The sequence below is a fragment of the Podarcis tiliguerta genome, assembly GCF_965153285.1.
Source record: "Podarcis tiliguerta genome assembly, chromosome: 12".
Classification (NCBI taxonomy): Eukaryota; Metazoa; Chordata; class Lepidosauria; order Squamata; family Lacertidae; genus Podarcis; species Podarcis tiliguerta.
In genome coordinates, this window is record NC_139545.1 from 9,384,682 (window position 1) to 9,405,578 (window position 20,897).

At 39.8% G+C, this 20,897-nt stretch overlaps 1 protein-coding gene across 5 annotated transcripts in view; it reads right to left on the minus strand.

The window, feature by feature from the left end:
• The window catches only part of MYRIP (myosin VIIA and Rab interacting protein), a 143,746-nt gene that overhangs the window by 103,976 nt on the left and 18,873 nt on the right, over positions 1 to 20,897 (minus strand). For all 5 annotated transcript variants that reach the window (XM_083406941.1, XM_083406944.1, XM_083406943.1 and 2 more), the window contains one exon: positions 19,565 to 19,715. In XM_083406941.1, coding sequence (XP_083263067.1) covers positions 19,565 to 19,674 — 110 coding nt within the window. In that variant the 5' untranslated portion in view covers positions 19,675 to 19,715. Of the gene's footprint in view, positions 1 to 19,564; positions 19,716 to 20,897 lie in introns of those variants that run through there.

Here is a 20,897-nt window from a genome sequence, read left to right on the forward strand (position 1 = left end):
CTGCAATATAGGAATCTCAGCTAAAGCATACATGACAGATGACCAACCAAAACCAACCTCTGTTTAAACACCTCCAAGGAAGGAGAGACCTCTTGTGGGAATCTGTTCCACTGCTGAACAGCTCTTACTGTCAGAATCTCCTTTCTTGCAACTTGAAGCCTACCCTCCAGAGCAGGAGAAAACAAGCATGCTCTCCCCCTCCATGTGACTGCCCTTAAGATACTTGAAGATGGCTATCATGTCTCCTCTCAGTCTCCTCTTTTCCAAGCTAAACATACCCAGCTCCTTCAAGCATTCCTCATAAGCCTTGGTTTCCAGACCTTTGATCATCTTGGTTGCCCCCCTCTGCACATGTTCCAGCTTGTCAGCATCCTTCTTAAATTGTGGCACCCAGAATTGGACAAAGTATTCCAAGTGTGGTCTGTCTAAGGCAGAATAGATTGGTACTATTACTTCCCTTGATCTAGACACTATACTTCTGCCGATAGAGCCTAGAATAGCATTAGCTTTTTTCACTGCTTTTCTAAAAAATAGGTTTTAACCTATAAAACCTACTACTGCTTCAAAATTGTCATTATTATGGCAGAATTTGATTCAACCAACTCACCTTATCAATAAGGTTACAAGTGGGGCTGTATAATATAATATATTTAAACGTTCATATACCTCTATTCTCCTCCCCCCACATCCTTTTCTGTTCCTTTCTGCCTGACACTTGCTCTCACTCCAGCCAGCATTTCATTCAGACCCCCACCGTAACCTTCTCTCACAACAGGTTCATGCTAAGCTTTTTATGATGTCAGGTGTAGGGCAGGTGGGTTTGGTTGCCTCAAAATGGTCTGATGGGCCAAATGAATGGGCCTAGTGTGCCAAGTCTGACCTGTTGACTAGAGGTTCCCAACTCCTAGGTTAACTATCAGGTTGTACAATATTAGATGTTAGTGCACTAAATGTTTACAGTGACACATGCTGCCAGATTCACACAACCATTTGACACCACAATCATCCATAGGCTCCAACCACTCTAAATCTCATTCATGGTATATTCTGCCTAACTACTGTTATGGCTATCTGCAGGGCTTAAGTTCCCATTTGCAGTTTTCAAAGCAGTATTAGAAATGCAGGAAGGAAGTGCATCACAAGTTGTTTTCAAAAAGAAGTCAGCCAAGAAAACACATTCAAAAGAAGGTCAAAGGGTTCGAAAATGTCAGAAGGTAAAATACAGCCTAGAGACAAAAAGAACAAAACTGTAAAAAGAAAAGGCAGGTTACTAAGCATAGAAAATGAAAGCATTCCTAGATATATAAAGCTAAAAGCAGCCCTATTGAGAACCAGATTTTTAGATACAATTCATCAATTTTATTTTTTGAAAAATGATTTTTCCCCCTTTACATGGCAGCATAAGTACTGTAGTGTCTGAAACATAAAAAGTGTGAAGAAAAGTAGACAAAGTCCAGGGAGCCATTGCCAAGTTTACCTTCCCATTGTGCATCTATTCATATAATTGGGCCACCATGAAAAGTCTGAAGTGGACTTTAGCAATAAGAAAAAATTAAAATATTTGAAACCAGAATTGACTATACAAGGTTTGGCAGATGTCACCATTACAGCATTCATCTTTGCCGTAATCCTGTACTTTTTATAACCATTTAACCATGATGCTTTCCCCCAAAAAATTGGATAAACTATAGTTTGGCATTGGTGTCACAAATTCCTTCAACTATTCCTATCCTGCTTTGCAGAATTACAAACCCCTAGGTTCGCAGGCAAGATGGAATGGCTACTAAACCAGTTACATTCTTAGGGTACAATGGCAGAAGAGAGAGGGAAAAAACCATGTTGGTTTTTTTTACTGAAAACAAGAAGTTGGGGCTTATATGATGATAATGAGAACTCACTATGAAAGAGAATTCAAAATGTACTGAGTTCCTCAGAATTCTCTACTAGCCAGAAGCAATTCAGACTTGCTATATAACACTTTTACTTAATATCATATTTCAGGAAGTAGCTTGACCGCAGCATAATGTGATGTCTTACATATAAGGGGTTGACATGAAAACTGAGTATACAATAAAAGAAAAGAAAAGCAGGATGTTTATTTGACGTTGTTGTCATTTGTTTACTTACTACATCTATATTTTGCCTTTTTTTGCAAAGTGCCCAAGGCACAGTTTAAAATAAAAGCTAATAATCAATGTAATTCTTACAATGTAAGGCTGAAATCCCAAAAACATTTATCTGGAAGTAAGCCCCATTCAATACTGTGGGAGTTAGTACTGTTGAAATGTTTGGGACGAGATACAAAAGGTGGAAAAGAACGTCTAGCCTAGGAGCTCTCCAGAGAGATGTACATAACCCTTGTAAACAAATCAGTGATATTACTAACACTTGAATTTAGTAAAGGAGGTATATCAGCCATTGGCCCTGTGTGCATGTCACACTAAGCCAAACCCTGGTTTGGTGTGAACACATATGGTATGTAGCTCCCAGAGAAAAGCCTGCAGTCACTTTGCTTCTTCTCGGTCCTTTCTGCTTCCATTCCATGCTGAACTAAGTTGTTTGATCCAGAGCTCACTGAATCATGCTTAAGCTATCTCTTCCCTTGGTTTGTTCTTGGTTACAGTTCATGGTGGGCTTAACCACGAGCCCTGATTTGGACATGCTAAGCCAATTATTTCTCCACAGTTTTATTTACACTACTTTGGATACTTTGTAAATTAAGAACAGCACCATAAATTAATAATATTAGCAACGTATTCTGTTTATAATTAAGTTAAGAGAAAAGTCAAGTGGGGGGATCATCATCGGAAACACTGGATTTCTAAGTAATTTTGCTTTTTAATTACATTTGGGCTTACAAAATGTGATAGTAAGAAAGCCTGCATCAAACATTCCTTGATGTCCCTTTTAGTAGGGTTTTCCATTACTAATAATGACTGCAATCTCAAATTCAGTTACTAGGAGGTGTGGAAATGGTCATATGTTGCCTTCTTTGTGAGAAGCCAGAAAGCATCTGCTTTGTTTCTGATCAGTTCTGTAAACATATTAAATGCCCAAGAAACGAACCGTGAATGTGCAAGAAATCTCACAGGTTTTGTCATGCCATTTTGTTCCTGTGGGAAATGTGTTCAACTCAGAATTGCCAAGTCTCTTCTCCCACCCCTCACAGATGACCTTTTCTATGGAAATTTCCATTTGACCTTAGAAATACTTGAACAGAGTCTACCATACCAGATACCGTGTTCATGGAAGGCAATCTTACTTGGCCACAAGCGATCGCCGAAGAAGAAGACCATACCAGATATCTTAAACATCTTCAAAATAATCAGAAAGATTAGGACTTGCTGCCTTGCATTTATGTGACTCCATAGAAAGGTTTTTTTAAAAGAAGGTGGCAAGCCAAAGTGCATTTGGTTCCTCTACTGGGTGCAGAGTTTTCTATCCTGTGTGCATGGATTGTAGCCAAAGGGAAGAAGTGCAGCATCTTTCCTAGGCATGCCTACTCAGAAGTAAGTCCTGCTGACTTCAATACAACTTACTTCCAGGAAAGTGTGTAGAGGATTTCAACCTCATAAGTCTTTTAGATATAATCCCATATGATGGCTGTAAGATACAGAAAACGCGAATCTCTGCAAAGAAGGAGAAACCCAGGGATGTGGTGGGGGAGGGGAGAGTTGTAAAGCATAACCTGAGATCTACCAAAGGGCAAGACATACATAATATCTTATCATGCTCTCAGCAAAACAAGCATGCTAGGCAGTCCTCTTCTGACAATTCAAAGGATAGGCTCGCCAAAATGAATGTAAGAAAGAAGTAAACCAAGTCAGCCACCTGTTTAAATATTAGACAATCCATTAATTATTGTAACAAGCGCCATTTGAATTAAGCAAATATTTGATTTCTGCCCTTCAGTTCAGGAACTGTATAGTTTTACAGAAACTATGATTTGTAATCTCCAGAAATTACAAGATACTCCTTTTGCAAGATACATCTGAAGGCAGCCCTGTTTAGGGAAGTTTTTAATGTTTATTGCTGTATTGTGTTTTTAATATTCGGTTGGAAGCCGCCCAGAGTGGCTGGGCTATTATTATTATTATTATTATTATTATTATTATTATTATTATTATTTTGCAGTCTGTTAAAACACATTAAATAAAATTGATGAAATCATTAATAATCGTGAAAAACGATTCACTAGATAGGCAGATCATCACAAGAATTTGAGAATTAACAGCATGGGTATATCATACCTTTTATATTTTCCCAACTCTCCTCATACTTCGCTGGCTTTTCCTGAACCTTCTCTGAGAACGCTTGCAAAATATGAAGTCTTTTTTTGTTACAGAGAGTTTTCAGAGGAAGATTGCAAATTTACCCTTGTGCAGTTATGAAGCATTTATTGGGAGGAGAGGACAGGATGATTATGGTGGTAGATACTGGAAAAACCTTCTTGGTCTTAGCCAATTCAGCTTCTGGTAAGCCATGCACCTTCAGTTATGCACAGGATTCTGCTTTTGATTGTGTGAATATGTCCCAACAGGGCTTTAAATCAAGCTGGCAATGGCTGTACATCTATGATGTGATGAATTGTTAAACTATCAAGCAGCTCTCTTATAAAACTCATTAGAAATGCAGCTCAATGTCATCTAAAGGTTGCAAAGTGCCTTAAAGAATTCAAACAACTAAATCAATACTTTAATTAAAGGAGATTGAATTAAGTGTCAAGGGACCTTACCTATTACTGGCAAAAGAAAAACAACCCTTGCACACATCCCCAATTTTTGATATTAAATAAGACTCATTAATAAGATCTAGCAAGGTTAATTAACAGATAATGTCAGTGGAATGTGATGGCACATAATTGTGGTACCCAGCTACTTGGTAATGAGAAAAAGAATGTCTATCGGAAAGCAAAAAGAAAAACACCGCCTTCTCCAGATGTCCTGTTTATATTGAGCATTCATCCTGATTTGCTTGCACAAAGCTTACATGGAGGTTAGACTATGTCTTGTCTTTACTGAGCATCTGCTCTGATTTCTTTTGTGGGGTGGTTATACAATAATAAGCATTCATCCTGCCTTACTGGCGGGGTGTTTACAGTATATGTCTTCTCATTAATCATTTGTTCATAGCATGTTTTAAAATGCATTTTCCAAAACACAATGGGTCTGTTTCTTTTTAAAAGCGGATTCATTGTGCTAGGGCAGCTTAGTGCTTTAATCCACTTCAATTCCAGCATGCCTAAATTTACAGTCTGTGCTTGAATCCCTTCCACAAAATATTTACAGACTGGAGGCACCCACTGTTAAACTGAGCAGTTTTAAAGATAGAATGAGGTGGCTAAGAACCGACTCAACACTATGGACCCCTGTACAGAAAATGGCCTCCACAAGAGGACCACTACAAATAAAATCTTATTGTGAACTCTACACACGGGTCTTAATATATAGCACCACATACTGCAGGGGCTCCACATCACTTTATGGCTGACGACAGCTTATGGACATTACAAGTAATGGCTCCAGAGTGGAGAAATCACTTTGTATCTGACTTTGAGACCTGTTGCCATTGCAAACACACACCACAGTAATTAATCTGCTCATTTTTATCCTGAGTTTGGCTGCTGTCCTTGAACTTTTATGTAGTTATGTCTCTGCAATACAAAATACATTTTTCGTACGACAGGATACAAGAGTATGATGTGCCACAAAAGAGGGGGAAATATATAACTGAAGCAACTGAGAGGTCATGCCACCAACAGTATTTTATTCATGTCTATAGTAAGAAGGATGCTTCCAAAATCCTTAAAACGCTTCCATGATAAATGGAGGAGTCTTACTTTCCTGTCTAAAGACAATTATCTTTTAAGAAAACCAATATAGTCCTTATGAATAATATATATTAGGATGTCACACATCCAGGAAGCACCACTTTTTCAGTTAAAAAAATTGGGCGTCTGCAAGAAGAATCCTATATAGTAGCTTAGCTCCATGTGAGCGTGTACTCAGACTCATAGCTACTAACTTAATGACAAATATGATTTTTATTCACTTCTGTCAGTTTGGCAAAAACAGCGCACTCAGACAAATAGACTGTACTTCCTGGCTCACTTTGTCAACGGAGCTGTTGAACCAGTTTCAGCTGCACATCAAGCCATAGGAGAGATGAAATAAAAGTGAATGTAGCAATAGAGACCTGCTTGGGAAGAGGGAAAACGCTACCTTGGGTTCAGATTTCCATTTTCATATAGACAAAAACAATTTCTTCTGTTTCTCTCCCCCCCCCCCCCCAATGCTGAAGCTAGCACAACAGAAGTGAGTTTCTGGGGGAAGACCCTCCTGCCTGCCTTTTGCCCTTCCCCAGGAGGAAATTGTGGCCTTCCAGATGTTGTTGGACTCCAACTCCCATCACCCCCATACAGGAATGATAGGAGGTGTAGTCCAACATCATCTAGAAGACTGCAGGTTCTGTACTAGTACAATAGCTAAATCAGCTTGATTATTTACTAGAAAATATCTGTTATTACTAATGGAAAAGAATGGCTCACTTGTCATGTATTCTCATAAGGCACTCACCAGGGCCAAAGCTATGTACTTAAAAGACTAGGGCACAGGGCAATGGCATAATTTTGCATGTGCTGCATTGATATATGATGATGCATATTTAGGTCAACTTTCAGAGGAGAAAAACAAGTGCTGGCTCTTACTGTTAAGACTTATTCTGGGCTATGGTTTGCCAAGAGGATGTTTGGGATATGTGGATTGGTCCCTCCACCCCACCCATAATCTTTCGGCAAGAGATGTTGCTTATGTACACTAAAACAAGCCTTGCTCCACCATCTAATGTAACCCCCATCTCTCTCTCCCTCGCCCCATACCAGTGACTGCATGCATCACTCCCGTCACCAGTCAATGATATCCTCACACAATATCCAGCAACCACAAGTCAGCACTATCTGTGTTGAAAATGGAAAGCAAATTAAGATGCTGGGTGACTGGGGACTCAGATACAAATAAAATGTTTTACATGTGTTGTAAAGTGCAATATACAAATGTGACATTAGAGGGCGAAAGTGAGCTATGCAAAAGTCAATGTATTTTTTCAAAACGTTTTAAAATAAAGCATTTTCACAGCGTTTTTTAATATGTGTGTAGGGTCCACCTCGGATACCAGCACTATGCATTATAGTGTGCCCAGCCATCCTGCAAAAAATACAATGGGAAAGAAGCAAAAGAACAAGCGCCTGAGCAAAATACCTTGCTCACTCTGGGACACCCCCTAATAATACCCACGGCACTGATCTCCCAATGATAAAAGTGATACAGGGAGAAGGGGCCAGCGCTATCTCAAATCCCTGAGGCAACTACAAAAAAAAGGACCATGGAAAGCTGCAAGAGGTGATAAAGGCAGATGAAAGGAGACTTGATCAGGTCCATAATTTGGACATCCCCACCCCATCTGCCACAGCACACACGTACACACATACACATTGAATTATATCAGTGTTCTGTATATGTACTCTTGCAAGCTTTTTTGCCTGGTTACTATGTTTTAGAACAAACAAATACAAAACAATGGAAGGGACCTTTTTCTTTTAGAGCTGCAAGTCAGGAAAGAGGAAATCCTTTGGGCACAGACGGAACATGTTGCCAAGTCACAAAAGAATTTATGAACTGAAAACAGGGCAAGAACTTCATTACTTGAAAAAAAAATCAGTTTGTGGGCATGTCACTCCGGTGTTTCGTTTTGCTCTGTTTGCATCAAGTTTGTAAGACACGGTTGAAATCTATGTATGTTAAAGATACAAAAACTTTAAAAACAGGTTGCAACAGCTGATTGTGACAGCAGGCTTCTAAGAAATTCAAAACAAATATTCAATGAGGTAGCTTAAAGCAGTGCCAATCAGGACTTGGCCAAGATCCTATGGAGGTGCTCAGGGAGGTGAGCTAGAGAAGAATTATTGGAGATCAACCAGTATAATATCCGATAACGTATATTTAACATTTAATATTTTACTGATTTTTTTAAAAAGTGCAAACATGACAAAAAGAAGTAAAAATAAAGAATAAAAAATGTAAAGCATAAAAGCACCAGAGCCCGGAAGGACAAAAGTACAAAGAAGCACATGAATAAGGGCCTCAGATGATAATTTCAGGATTTGGGTAGGTTCATATGGAGAGAGGTATTGAGGTCCTGAGCCATTTAAGGCTTCATAGGTCAAAACCAGCACTTTGAATGGACCTGGAAACTAATTGTGGCCAGTGAAGTCGGACCTGGATCGGTGTAATATGCTTGAATTTTCTTGCCCTGATGAACAACCTGGCCACTGATTTCTGCACTAGCTGAAGTTTCTCAACCATCTTTAGAGGTAGTCCTGTGTATAATGCATTGCAGTAATCTAACTTAGAGGTTACCAGAGAACAGACAACAGAAGCTAGAGGAAGGAAGGAAGGAAGGAAGGAAGGAAGGAAGGAAGGAAGGAAGGAAGGAAGCTAGCTGATGGAAGGCACTCCACGCCACTGAGGCCCCTGAGCCCCAAGCGAGAGCAAAAGACCCAGAAGTACCACCATCAACAGCAGGCAACAATGTTACTGTCCTAAAAGAAAATAAGATTAAAAATTAACAGGAATTTTGAGGTTGTTGAGGTTCAACGAGCATCAGCCAAGTAATTCTCTTTATGTTTGTTTAAATTACAAAATATTTAAACTTCAAGACAGAGAAAAGAACCGGAATTTACAAGGTGAGCCTCTGTATATAAAACATTTTATAACTTCAGTGAATATAGGAATCAGATGCACAGTCTACTCTTTGTTTTCTTTGCAACATGGGACTGACGCCATAATCATTGGGTTTATTTCTTTATTTTAAAAAATATGTTCCTAGCTTGGATCAAAGCGGAAGGGGAGCAGATCCTAATCCCAACAGACAGCTTGACACTTGTCAAACTATTTTTAAAATGCCCACTATCTGTATACTGCATACTGAATTTGTCAGAGTACTGTTTTTCACTTGCAGGTAAAAAAAATATGTACATTTGTACTCATTTCCTAATTTACTACTAGAGGATAGAAGTTGTCCATGGAAATGTTAACTTTACTTTGGAATTTTAGAGGTTATCGTCTGGGACAAACAATGCCATACTCTCATATCCCACGAAGTTTAATTTCAGTTCCAGATAAGCTATAAAAACTGAGGGCGATTCCAGAGGAAATGCCTCCAGATCTTTAAGATTTAATAGGAGGCACTAAAGAAGGCCAATCTGCCTAGTTAAAGAACACAGGACCTGCAAACAAAGAGCCTTGATGACATCACTTAGTAAAATGCAAATCAATTTCCAACTTCTCACTCCTGCTCACAATATATTGTGCCAGCACAAATGTGAGTGTAGTTTTTCAGTAGATCAATAGCTGCACTGTGGGTATCACCTTGACATGTTCAGCCTGTTTCTTTTTAAAGGGTACATCTGCTCTCCGACTGTGAGGAATGGAGCTATATAACCAGACGCTAACTTTTAAAACAGCAATAAAAAGTATCATTAAAACGGCTAGGCAGTGTTGTAGGGGGGCAGGGGTTTTCCCCTGAAAATAAATGGGGGAAGCGCAAATCCCTTTCCAAGGGGTGTACAAATTGGTTCAACCATGGGGTGAGGAGGAGTATCTGTCACAGATAATTTATAGTAATTCCATCATTGCTACACATCCATCCATAGGGAAACAATGCTCATTAAATCCAATTAAAAATCCAATTAAAAGCAACATTTTTGATCTGATATAAACTGGTTTGATTAATCTAGAAATTAATCTAATTAATGCTTTCAGCCCTAGAAAAATATAGTTCTAAACAAAGATAAATTGATAGGGAAACACTGAAAAGGACAACCAAAGGTAAAGGTAAAGGTACACCTGACCATTAGGTTCAGTTGCAGACGACTCTGGGGTTGCGCGCTCATCTCGCTTTATAGGCCGAGGGAGCCGGCATACAGCTTCCAGGTCATGTGGCCAGCATGACTAAGCCGCTTCTGGCGAACCAGAGCAGCACATTGAAATGCCGCCTACCTTCCCGCCGGAGCAGTACCTATTTATCTACTTGCACTTTGACATGCTTTCGAACTGCTAGGTTGGCAGGAACAGGGACCGAACAACAGGAGCTCACCCTATCGCGGGGAATCGAAACACCGACCTTCCGATTGGCAAGCCCTGGGCTCAGTGGTTTAGATCACAGCGCCTCTATTGCATAAAAGTATGGGAAAAGCGAAATAATGCCAATGATCTGAACAGGGTTTCTTTACACCTAAACTTATATTGTCCACTATTTGAAACACTGAAGACACCATGGAAAAACCACAGGGTACTGGAACCAGCAGACTCATGGAACATTCAAACGGTTCAGGGATAACAGGAGTCCCTGAACTTATTTTACAAACAAGATATAGCTTAATGGTGAAGCAGATGTGCTACAGGTAGGAAGGGGTACATGGATTGCTTCTGGAATTTCAAGCTGAAATCTTTTCACATAACACAGACGGAAAGGGGTCTTGCCAGATGTCTTTGATACTTGCAGCTATTCTGAAGACATATTACACATTAGGTTAAATAAGCGATTTTTAAAGCCCCACCTTCGGCTTTCTACTCGTGCAATATCACACATGTGGGGGCAAACGAGTGCAGAAGGCGCCTCACTTCAGAGGGCAATTGAAAAGTACATAAGAGCCTGCTGGATCAGGCCAATAGTGGCATTCGTTTATGAACAGAACTAAATAAAACAGAATTGTGCACAGTTGTTTCCTTCTCCTGTCCCCTGGAAGAGCAGCATGTGCATGTTTTGCTGACTGCCATTAAACAATTTTAAACAGCTGATATTAGGAATTGAATGCCGCAGTCTTGCCAAATGACTTGGAATAAACAGATAAAATATTTATGCTAACAGGCCCAGATCTTCCAGGCCAATGAAGCTGTGCTTGGCTCCAATCTGGAGTCAGAGAATGGGAGCCAGGGTGTGATGTGCAGCCGGGAGAAGCAAGTTTCATAATGCCAGTCCAGGCAAATACAGGCCCAAGGTGAAGGGCCCAAGGTGGAAATTATATCTGACTGCACTAAGCATTGGCCATAGTGCCCTTCTGGAAGGACTCTGGGGTGGGAGGGAGATAATGCTCTGCTCCTACCTACAGGGTCATTGCCAGAAAGCAGCACTAGGGGCTGCTCCTCAATCCCATGGCTTTTGAACTGTGGGGTCCTATAAAAGTCCATTCTGTTTCCTACAGCTATACAAAATCATTGGGATTTGGAGCATGGTATAATCAGTAAGTTAATGACACACAGCTATATCTGAATCAGGAGGTGCTGTGTAGGGTGTCGTGCCATATCTATGTATTTCAAGTTATAAGTGCACCTGCTTCTGGCCAGAATTATATCTGTACATCACCAGCATTCCTTACTGCCCTTGGTTTTCACCATCCCTTCTTTCTGTCATAGTCCAGCTGTTCCTTTTTCTTTTTTCCAAGGGCCATACACAGTTCTATTCTTTTATTTCTTCTGCCCTATTTCACATATTAATGCACTGCCTTCTCTGCCCTGCACTTGTCCTTGCCTCCACTCATCCTGCTTTCATCATTTTCTTTGGCCTCTGAAAACAAAAGGAGATGAAAACATTTGGTTTTGTTTGAAGCAAGGAAAGAACAGGGATTTTAAGAGAACCTCAAGCTGCTTCTCAAGATTTCCTCAAGAAACCTCAAGATTTCTTCTTCTTTGGCGATCACTTGGAGCCAAGATTGTCTTCCATGAACACAGTCAGAACACAGTGTCTGTAGGTGACTGTGGAGGCCAATTCTGGATCCACACATCCTTCTACAGTGGGAACATAGGTTTCCGGACAGGAGTTGATCATGGTGTTTGCCAAACATGCCTTCCTCTTAGCATGTTTCTCCCTTTTGTCCTCAGTTCGAGCATCTTCAAAGCCCATGACACCTTTGGTAAAGCCTGTTCTCCCAACTGGAGCACTTGCAGGCCAGTGTTTCCCAATTGTCAGTGTTTATACTACATTTTTTAAGATTTGCCTTGAGAGAGTCTTTAAACCTCTTTTGTTGACCACCAGCATTATGCTTTCCATTTTTAAGTTTGAAATAGATTACTTGCTTTGGAAGACGATAATCAGGTATCTGAATAACATGACAGTGATAATGTTTCTGCTCTGCTCAGCAATGGGTGAAGGAAATTGGGGTGGGGTAGGGGAGATATTGTCCCATTATGTACTGAAGCGGCTGCTCAAGACTCCTTTGAAAGTTATCCCATTCCTACCCTTCCTCCATGATTTTCAGATTTTGCCTCATAAGGACCCTGTGAATTAGGATAGGCTGAGAAATACTGGTTTGCCCAAGTGAGGTGGATGTAAATATTAAGCTGAGATACAAACATCCAGACATGGTCAATGAAGAGAGAACTTAATGCTTTATTCTGTTAAGTGTTTTATAACATTCTGATTAACAGCACTAACTCAAAAATAAATAAATTTCACACATTTAAAATGTGTTATTCTTCATCTAATGTTGCTTAATCTAATTTAAAATTACAGAAGAGGAAGGAGCAAAATGGTAGGTTTGTTTATATGAGGGCAATGTAATAATATTTGGCTCAAGAGACAGTGACTGAAATAATTTTGTTTTCTTGAAACCAAAAGCATGCTGGTTCTAACTGCTGTTTTGTTTTGTTTCATTGCCATGCAATTAAATAGAATTTACCTCCAGAACCCAGTGCTTCCGAACACCACCATGTTTGGTGCAAAATATCAAATAATAGCATTTAGAGATGTGCTATACATACAGATATGCATGAATCCTTATGTTCTTTTTAATAGGTTTGCTGCAAAAGGAACAACTGTGTCAGGGGAGAAAACCCATGAAGTATGTGCCATTTCCGTCTTGCCCTTTTCTATATGTGAAGTTGATTTAAAAGAAAAAAGAAAAGACTACAGTCATTCAATTTTCTAGCGTTTTGGAGCTAGAAGAACTATCCAGAGAATTCTATGCAAATGTGATATTGTAAACTGGAAAACTCATTCAATTGGTTTCTTTAGGTCTTATACTAAGTAATATTTCATGCTTTGGGTATTATGATTTAAGAAAGATTTGGGGGGAAACAACTAATTATAACAGATCAAGAACGCTTTGCAGACTGAAAACTAGGCATCTAAAACATGGGGACAAAGGTTATTACAGCCAAGCACAACATTCATGAAATTATCAAGCTCACACAGAAGTTGTATACGTTGACCATTGGCAGTTTTCTTAGCTTCTCTTCTCAGAATATGCAGGGTCTCTTAGAGATCTTATTTCTCAGTTTCAGACATCTTACATAAAGTACAGGAGATGGGGAACAACCTTATTTGGCAAGATTAGGAATTTCTGACTCATTTCATTTCACCCCAGGATAAACAGCAGTGGTATTATCTACGGTCAGGAAAGAAAAATCATGGAAGCTGAAACACCCTGGAATTCTTTGATCATGGGATCTTAGGAAACAGCAGTACAATAACTTTTTTAGTTTGTATAAAGAAGTCTAGGTGCAGCTATTGTCTCAAACCTGTATCTTTCATACTGGAACTTGTTGCAGAAAAGCAGAAATATCAGTTCTACACAACTTAAGCTTTACTGAACTTAACCTCTACGAAAGTAAACAGCCCACAGAATCTCTAACAGCACAACTGTAGCTGCGAGTACAAGCCGTAAGCAAGGTGTGGTTGGGGGTTTGCAATCCATGGTTTGTCAGAAGTGAGGCAAACCACATGCCACAAACCACAATCTCCTTCCTTTTGGAATCCTCACACTCATGCATTTCCACTAAGCCATGGTTTGGCATAACATCATGTGTGAACCAGTTTATGCATTCTGAGGATATATGTCCCATTTTAAAACGGGGGGGGGGGGGGGGACTGTGGCATTGCAATCAGTGGCTACCCTAAGGTCAATTAGTGCATCTATAGAAAATAATTCTTAAGCAGAAATAAATAAAAGAATCATTATAAGCATGTGCAGAATGCTCTCCCAACGAAAGTAACTGCATTAAGAAGACCGAGTTCTTCATTTATCAGAAAGGGACACCTGATTGTGATGTCAGACAGAGGGTTACAATTTCTGATAGACTCTGTGGAGGAGAAATGGAAAATATGTTATTGTTCATTGTGCATACCATTTATCTCCCTTCATGGCCCCACAGCACAATCCTAACCGTGTCGACCCACATGTAAGTCCTATTGAATTCAACCAGACAAATATCCAGTGGTATCCCCTACCATGTTATACATCCCAGGATTCCATCCTGCTTTTGAAAACGGACTCATGGTTTGAACTCTGGTGATCCTTAGCACAAGGATCTAACTAAATTAGAGCGTGGAGGATGAAGGAAGATTACACAGACCAAAAAAACGCGGGGGCGCGAGCCATTTGTGGAAAATTTTCTGGAAGGAAAGAGGATATGAAAATCAGATGTAAACCATTGTAAAAAGCAAAGGATATGTTTTAAAATGTAGCCGTTTTCTGGCAATGGAGATGCAGTCAGTGCTTAACATATTTAAAGAGAAAAGGGTGCTGGGACTTTAAGCCATGTGCAAGACAGGATGGATAGATAGATAGATAGATAGATAGATAGATAGATAGATAGATAGATAATACCACCCTATAATCTGTTCTTCCATCTTACACGTAGAACAGAGGAGCAGGTTGCCTCTGAACACTTGCCAGCTCAGTTTATTCAAGGGCCAAGCCCATAGTATCCTCCGTCCTGGTTTTTCCTCCTCTCCACCTTCCTTGTTCCAGCAGCCCAGCTCATGAAATAAAAAATGTATTTTTAAAATAAATATAATGATGATGATGGTGGTGTGCTGTCTTCTACTATGCTGGATTTTTTTTTCAAATATTCATCCTGTTTTGTGGAACGTCCATTTTTTATTATACAACAATCAATAATGTATAGGAGTGAAAAATGGGCTGAACACATTTTTTCTTGCATAAGATCCTCCTTGTCATGCATCCCCAGTAGGAGGGGAGGTTCAGAGAAAATGGGTCAATAATAATGCGTCTAATACTTAACATTTTACACTGAGGATTCTCCGAGGGAAGTTAAAAAGGAAAAACAGCATTTTAAATTTTTGGAGCTTGTCTCACTGAAAAGTGTATGTAATATAGCTGATTGCTATAGGTCTTCAATAATTCTGCTTCTTCGTAAGATAAAGAATGTAAACAATTCAGAAGTTCGTTTACAGATTTGATGAATTTTTTGTTTGGATACCTAGTCCGTGGACCCCAGTTAGCATAGGCATCAATACATAAGGAAATGTAGCTGCATCGTGTCAAAGACATAAATTTGGCCTGCTAAGAGCGTTTGCCAGAGTGGAAAAGTAAAGCATCAATACAGGATATAATGGGATTTGGAGCTCCAAAAATCAGAGCACCATTGCTGGAGCCTTTTTGCTCAGACCTGCTATTGAGCACTATAGACTAGAACAAGCATCCAAACAAAATTAGGCCTAGCTGCAGCTGCCCTATGCAGATCTGCCTAGAGATTGCGATGTTAATAAAAGCTCTGTAAAAGCATTAATGAGAATTTCCATAATTTTTGTTCGTAAAGGTTTTCCTTCCTCTTTGAGATTAGCTCTTTATTGCTATAGAAACTAGGAAGGTGACGGCTCTCATCAGTCACCAGAAACAAATGTAATACAAGGTTGTGTTGCCACGTCTTCCAGGCTCCTTATTTATTAAATTTGTATATTGCCCTTAATCCAAAGATCACAGGGAGGTTCACAACATAAAAATGCTAAATGGGAGCACAAAGTGCATAATAAACAGAAACAATCCCTTGATGCAGCCCTACATTTCCTTAAAATATTTAAGTCCTGTGCTAATCTAGTTTGACCCTTCCTGATCTGGAACATCTTGTAGCCAACAAAAAAATTGCAACCCAGTTTATGAGAGGAGGAGGCCTGTGCCTTAAAAGGCAGAAAGCCAAGGGAGAGCTATGGCAGGATGATTAGTTGGGGAAAGGCCACCAGAAGGAAGAGGCCTAAGGAGGCAAGAAAAATTGTGATGGTAAAGAAGGCAACGCGAACCTTTGGTTGTAGCCCTCTAATGCATAACATTTTTTTTATTATTTATTTAAAGGATGCATGTGAATACATAATCTTATTTGTATGCTGCCTTTCCACAGTTCAAAGCACACTCAAGGCAGCTTGCAACATGAACAAATACATCACTACAACGTAACAAAAGTGGTCATAAGCAATAAATTAAACGTTAAATATATATATATATATAACCAACTGAAAAATTTCCACATAAAACCCAACAAAATCTAAAATAAAGATACAAAAAGATACAAAAGACCAAAGTCAACAACCGCACACAGAAATAAAACCATATGTTAGAGAGAGGGGATACAATCCAAGGCATGATTCTTCCTTTGTTTTTCGGAAACAAGTCCCATTGAAATAAATGGAACATAGAGACTTTAGTGGAACCTGGTCCATCTGGCCCGGAATCCTGTTTCCAAAATGTTGTATCAAAGGTCTCCAATGCGTAAGTCAAGAAAACTTATCTTACATAATCTCATTTGTGTTACCAGCCTAGGAAAGTGAATAATACTCCTCCTATAAGGCTATCAGGCCCAGCTTCTGAATACACAAGATATCCATAATTAAATATTGATTTTACATTCCAGCTACTCATTATCTCATAGTATGCCACATCCTGTGAGCTAAACAATAATTATTAATTTGTCTAGCAGATAGGGTGTTGACCTACAAACTTAAACCAGGTTAACTCAAGAGATCTTAGAACAAACTTCAAAACGGTTGTGCAAACATTGTATTAGTTTACACAACCTGATGTTCTGGGCATGTAGAAACATGTGGTTTGATTCAGCCTTTATGGGATTTTTTGTTGTTTTTTTCTGACAGAATACTATATTGGTACTGAATGCACAATGTTCCAATAAGTGAAATAATAGAATAGTTTCCCACTACCTACTGCCTGCTTCCTATTCACCCCTTTTCTGTTCTTTACCTTTTTTGTTTTTCAGCTATTTTCCCCTGCAGTCAGGAACCCACCTTTATCAAGAACCAGGAACACAGATATAAGATTATAATGTAGATACTATACAGGAGCAGATGGCACAGCGGGTCAGTGCATCTAACCAGAAGGTTGCTGGTTTCAGCCCACCCAGAAATGGCTGTGGGCTGGATTCCTGCATGGGAGGGGGCTGGCCTAATGACCCTCGGGGTCTCTTACACCTCTATAATTATCTTTGATTCTCTAATCTGAATGTTCAATACAAATCAATGTTCCACAGTATACCTGGAATTCTGCTGCATGCAGTGGAAATAAAATCGAAATTCCAGAAATATTTAATGGAAATCTGATACAGTATTCAAGATGGAGAACAACAGTATTGAAATATTTATATTTTATATTGCAGTAAACAACAGCAATGAAATAGTCTTACCATAAACTTCAAAGCGCCAACAGATTCCTATGATAACCTCTAGAGGTCAACCTTGGAAAACCCTATTCAAATTTTTCAACTGTAATCAAAGAATGCTTCTTCCTGGCAAACTGATTTTCTAGCATACCTTTTTTTGTGGGGGGGGGGGAGTATAATTCAGTTGTGAGAGCTCCCCCTGCCCAGTCTGAAGAGGGAGAAGCCAGATGCAAGCTCACCATTCAGTGAGAACCAGAACCAAGAACTACTGTTGTGATGAAAAGTGGGGCCAGAACTGCTATGAAATAATGTCAGACTTATTTCTAGGTGCACCACTTATTCTTTGGCATACGATTAGGCACTGAATTATGATGAAAACTGCAATTACTCTCAATTGTAATCAGCAGCTGCCACATCCTGCCATCCAATGTGAAGTTGTTAAGGTGCCCATCATTCTAGCTTGTTGTTTCAGGTTATCATCAAGTGGAAGTACAAAACAACAGTTCCAGGTCCATTTTTTCCTAGCCTCTTTGAGCTCACCTCTTTCTATTAAGCTTCTTAGGTATGGACACAGAAATGAGTCACTTGGTAAACACAGAGCCATGGGAATATTCCCACCCCTTCTCTAGCAGGAGTGCTTAAAGGAAACACTTTCAGCTTCTTACTGTAGGTTGAATATAAACTAGTATTATATAGGAGGCATGTGGGAGTAATTCATGTCATCGGTGACATCTAAAGTTCCAAACTCAAATGTTGCATTAATTAACATAACACATGTTTTAATATATTCCAAATCTGTTGACAGCTCATCAAAACACTCCAAAGCTGACCTTACAACATATTTGAGAAACAAGCTTTAGAAATATTGCCCTATCACAGAGTTCAACTGAGTTATTAGCTACATTTTCATGTGCTACTGGCAGAAAAGAACCAAAGGAATTTCAGTTACGACAACAGTACATTTTGCTCTTTCAACACAGCTCTAAACCACTGACCAAATGAAATACATGAAATGTTGCTCATTGCCAATCTCTAACACGGAGATGGATAGTGTTGCAATAGTCTTGCATAAACTGAAAGTATATGTAGCAATGGCATGGCAATTACTGAGTTTTAGATTAAGCTGGTATGGTTTTAGTGCTCTCATCTCTCAGGTGGACTTCCACACCTGGACAAAAAAATGATGAATTCTGATTAAGTAACTATAATTTAATTTTCAGTTAACATGAATGGCAGGCTAGGTGCTTGGTAGAAAACCACAGCGAATGAGGAGTATTAACAGCCACTAATAGAGAAGATCGCTTAACTTATGGTTTCCTGCCTTAATTTTCTTCATCGGCTATCATTTCACTTAGTACTTTATGCTTAAATAACTATCTGAAACAAAATAGTTATAACAGGCCAGGGCATTTGTAACCTCGGTTCTCTGGAACTCTTGCCCTTTGTCTCAGCTCTGAGCAATAAGCACTGGCGGAGGAACGGGGGTGCAGGGGGTGCGGTCCGCCCTGGGTGTCATCCCTGAGGGGGTGTGACATCGGTGTGCCCCCCTGGGATGCTCCCCGCGGGCGGCTAGCCCCATCCCCACGGGTGGCTAGCCCCGCCCCCGGGTGCACAGCCTGTGCACCAGCTCCGGGTGCTGGAGCAACTAGCTCTGCCTCTGGCAATGAGCATGGTACTATTACAAGGAATCAGAGGAATCCGGAATAGCCAATCCAGGTATCAGGTGCCTACCAATTATCTTCCACACCTTGGCCAGAATGCATAGCCTTGGCCACATCTCAGGCAAGTATATACCTCCATACTCTTAATGAGGCATTATGCAAACAAGTTACAGAGGGATTTCTCTAGCAAGTACCTTGCCCTCCTCCCTCCCCCAACTAGAGCAAGGTGCTGCAAGTCAGTCTAACCTTCCACTAAAAAATTGCATTGGTGGTTCAGTGGTAGAATTCTCGCCTGCCACTAAAAATTTGCTTAAGCTTTGTAAAACAGAAGTGTTGGACTCTTAATTCAATCACATCAAAATATAATGAATTCAGATTACAGATGGTGCAAAACAGTTTTCTTATCTAAATGCTTACATGTTCCACTTTCACGGGTCTTACCTCAGTCTATCTTCTTCTTTCTTGCGGAGGGTGAAATCTCGCTGGACCACCTGCAAGACATGCTCCGCTTCATCATCAGTCAAGCCAGACAAGTCTAGCTTCCTCCCCATGGTTAGTTCTATCTTCAGTGCAATCAATTAAAGAAAGGAACCTAAACCACAAAAGGAAACAAAATAAAGAATGTAAAAACTAAAAACACACTGCAGGTCTCCAGTTGAGCTCCTAAAAATTAAAAACGAATACTCATTTAAAAACTGGTATAATTCACAAGAGGGTGAATCTTTTTTATATATGTAGAATCAATGTACATCTCAGGCCTACAGTTCTTATGAGTCAAACTGCATGTCAACTTCCAGCTCAGGGAAAATATTCACCAGATTGATCAACAAAACAAAATGTACCTCAAAGCAGTTTCAGGGAGCTGCAATTTAGAGAAGTTTGCATGGCAATGGCAGATAGATGCTCATCTCTTTCTCTGCAGTTTTGTTTTCTTACCCCTTCAAGCTGCTTTTCTCCCCATGGTGTGGTAAAAAGGTACAGATAACTGTACTTTTTCATACCAAGAACAAAAAGTAGCTTGAAGTGTGTGCCAGCATGGGGGGGGGGGGGGGGAGCAAAATATATGGCAAAGACAATATTTTTTAAACCTCTTTTGTTCTCACCAAGGTCCCTTCCATACAACCTGTTTATTGAGCATTCATCTTGATTTTTTTGCGGAGAGCTTAGATGGCATTGCATTGAGTGTTATCCGACACTTTCCAGTGCATTTTCCTGCCATTTTGCTTATCCTAAAAAGTCCAATCTTTTCGCCTAAAGGGTTTGCTGTGCAAAAGCTCCCAATCCACTTTAACTGTGAAACCGAGTTCTGGCACAGTCTAGAACCGCTCTGCTGAATCTCTTTCTGAAATGTTACAGTTCAAAATGTCTAATGCTCCTCTCTCCCTCTAAAACAAAAACAAAAAACCTTCACATAAAAAACTAGTATGTTAGGATTATGTTCAGGATTATAGGCAACCATTTCCCAAGATATTCCGTTATACTGTACAGTGGTACCTCAGGTTAAGTACTTAATTCGTTCCGGAGGTCCGTTCTTAACCTGAAACTGTTCTTAACCTGAAGCACCACTTTAGCTAATGGGGCCTCCTGCTGCTGCCACGCCGCCGGAGCACAATTTCTGCTCTCATGCTGAAGCAAAGTTCTTAACCTGAGGTACAATTTCTGGGTTAGCAGAGTCTGTAACCTGAAGTGTATGTAACCTGAAGCGTATGTAATTCGAGGTACCACTGTACTACCACCCAACTCAATCAGCACTCTGTATTCACTAAGCATGCTC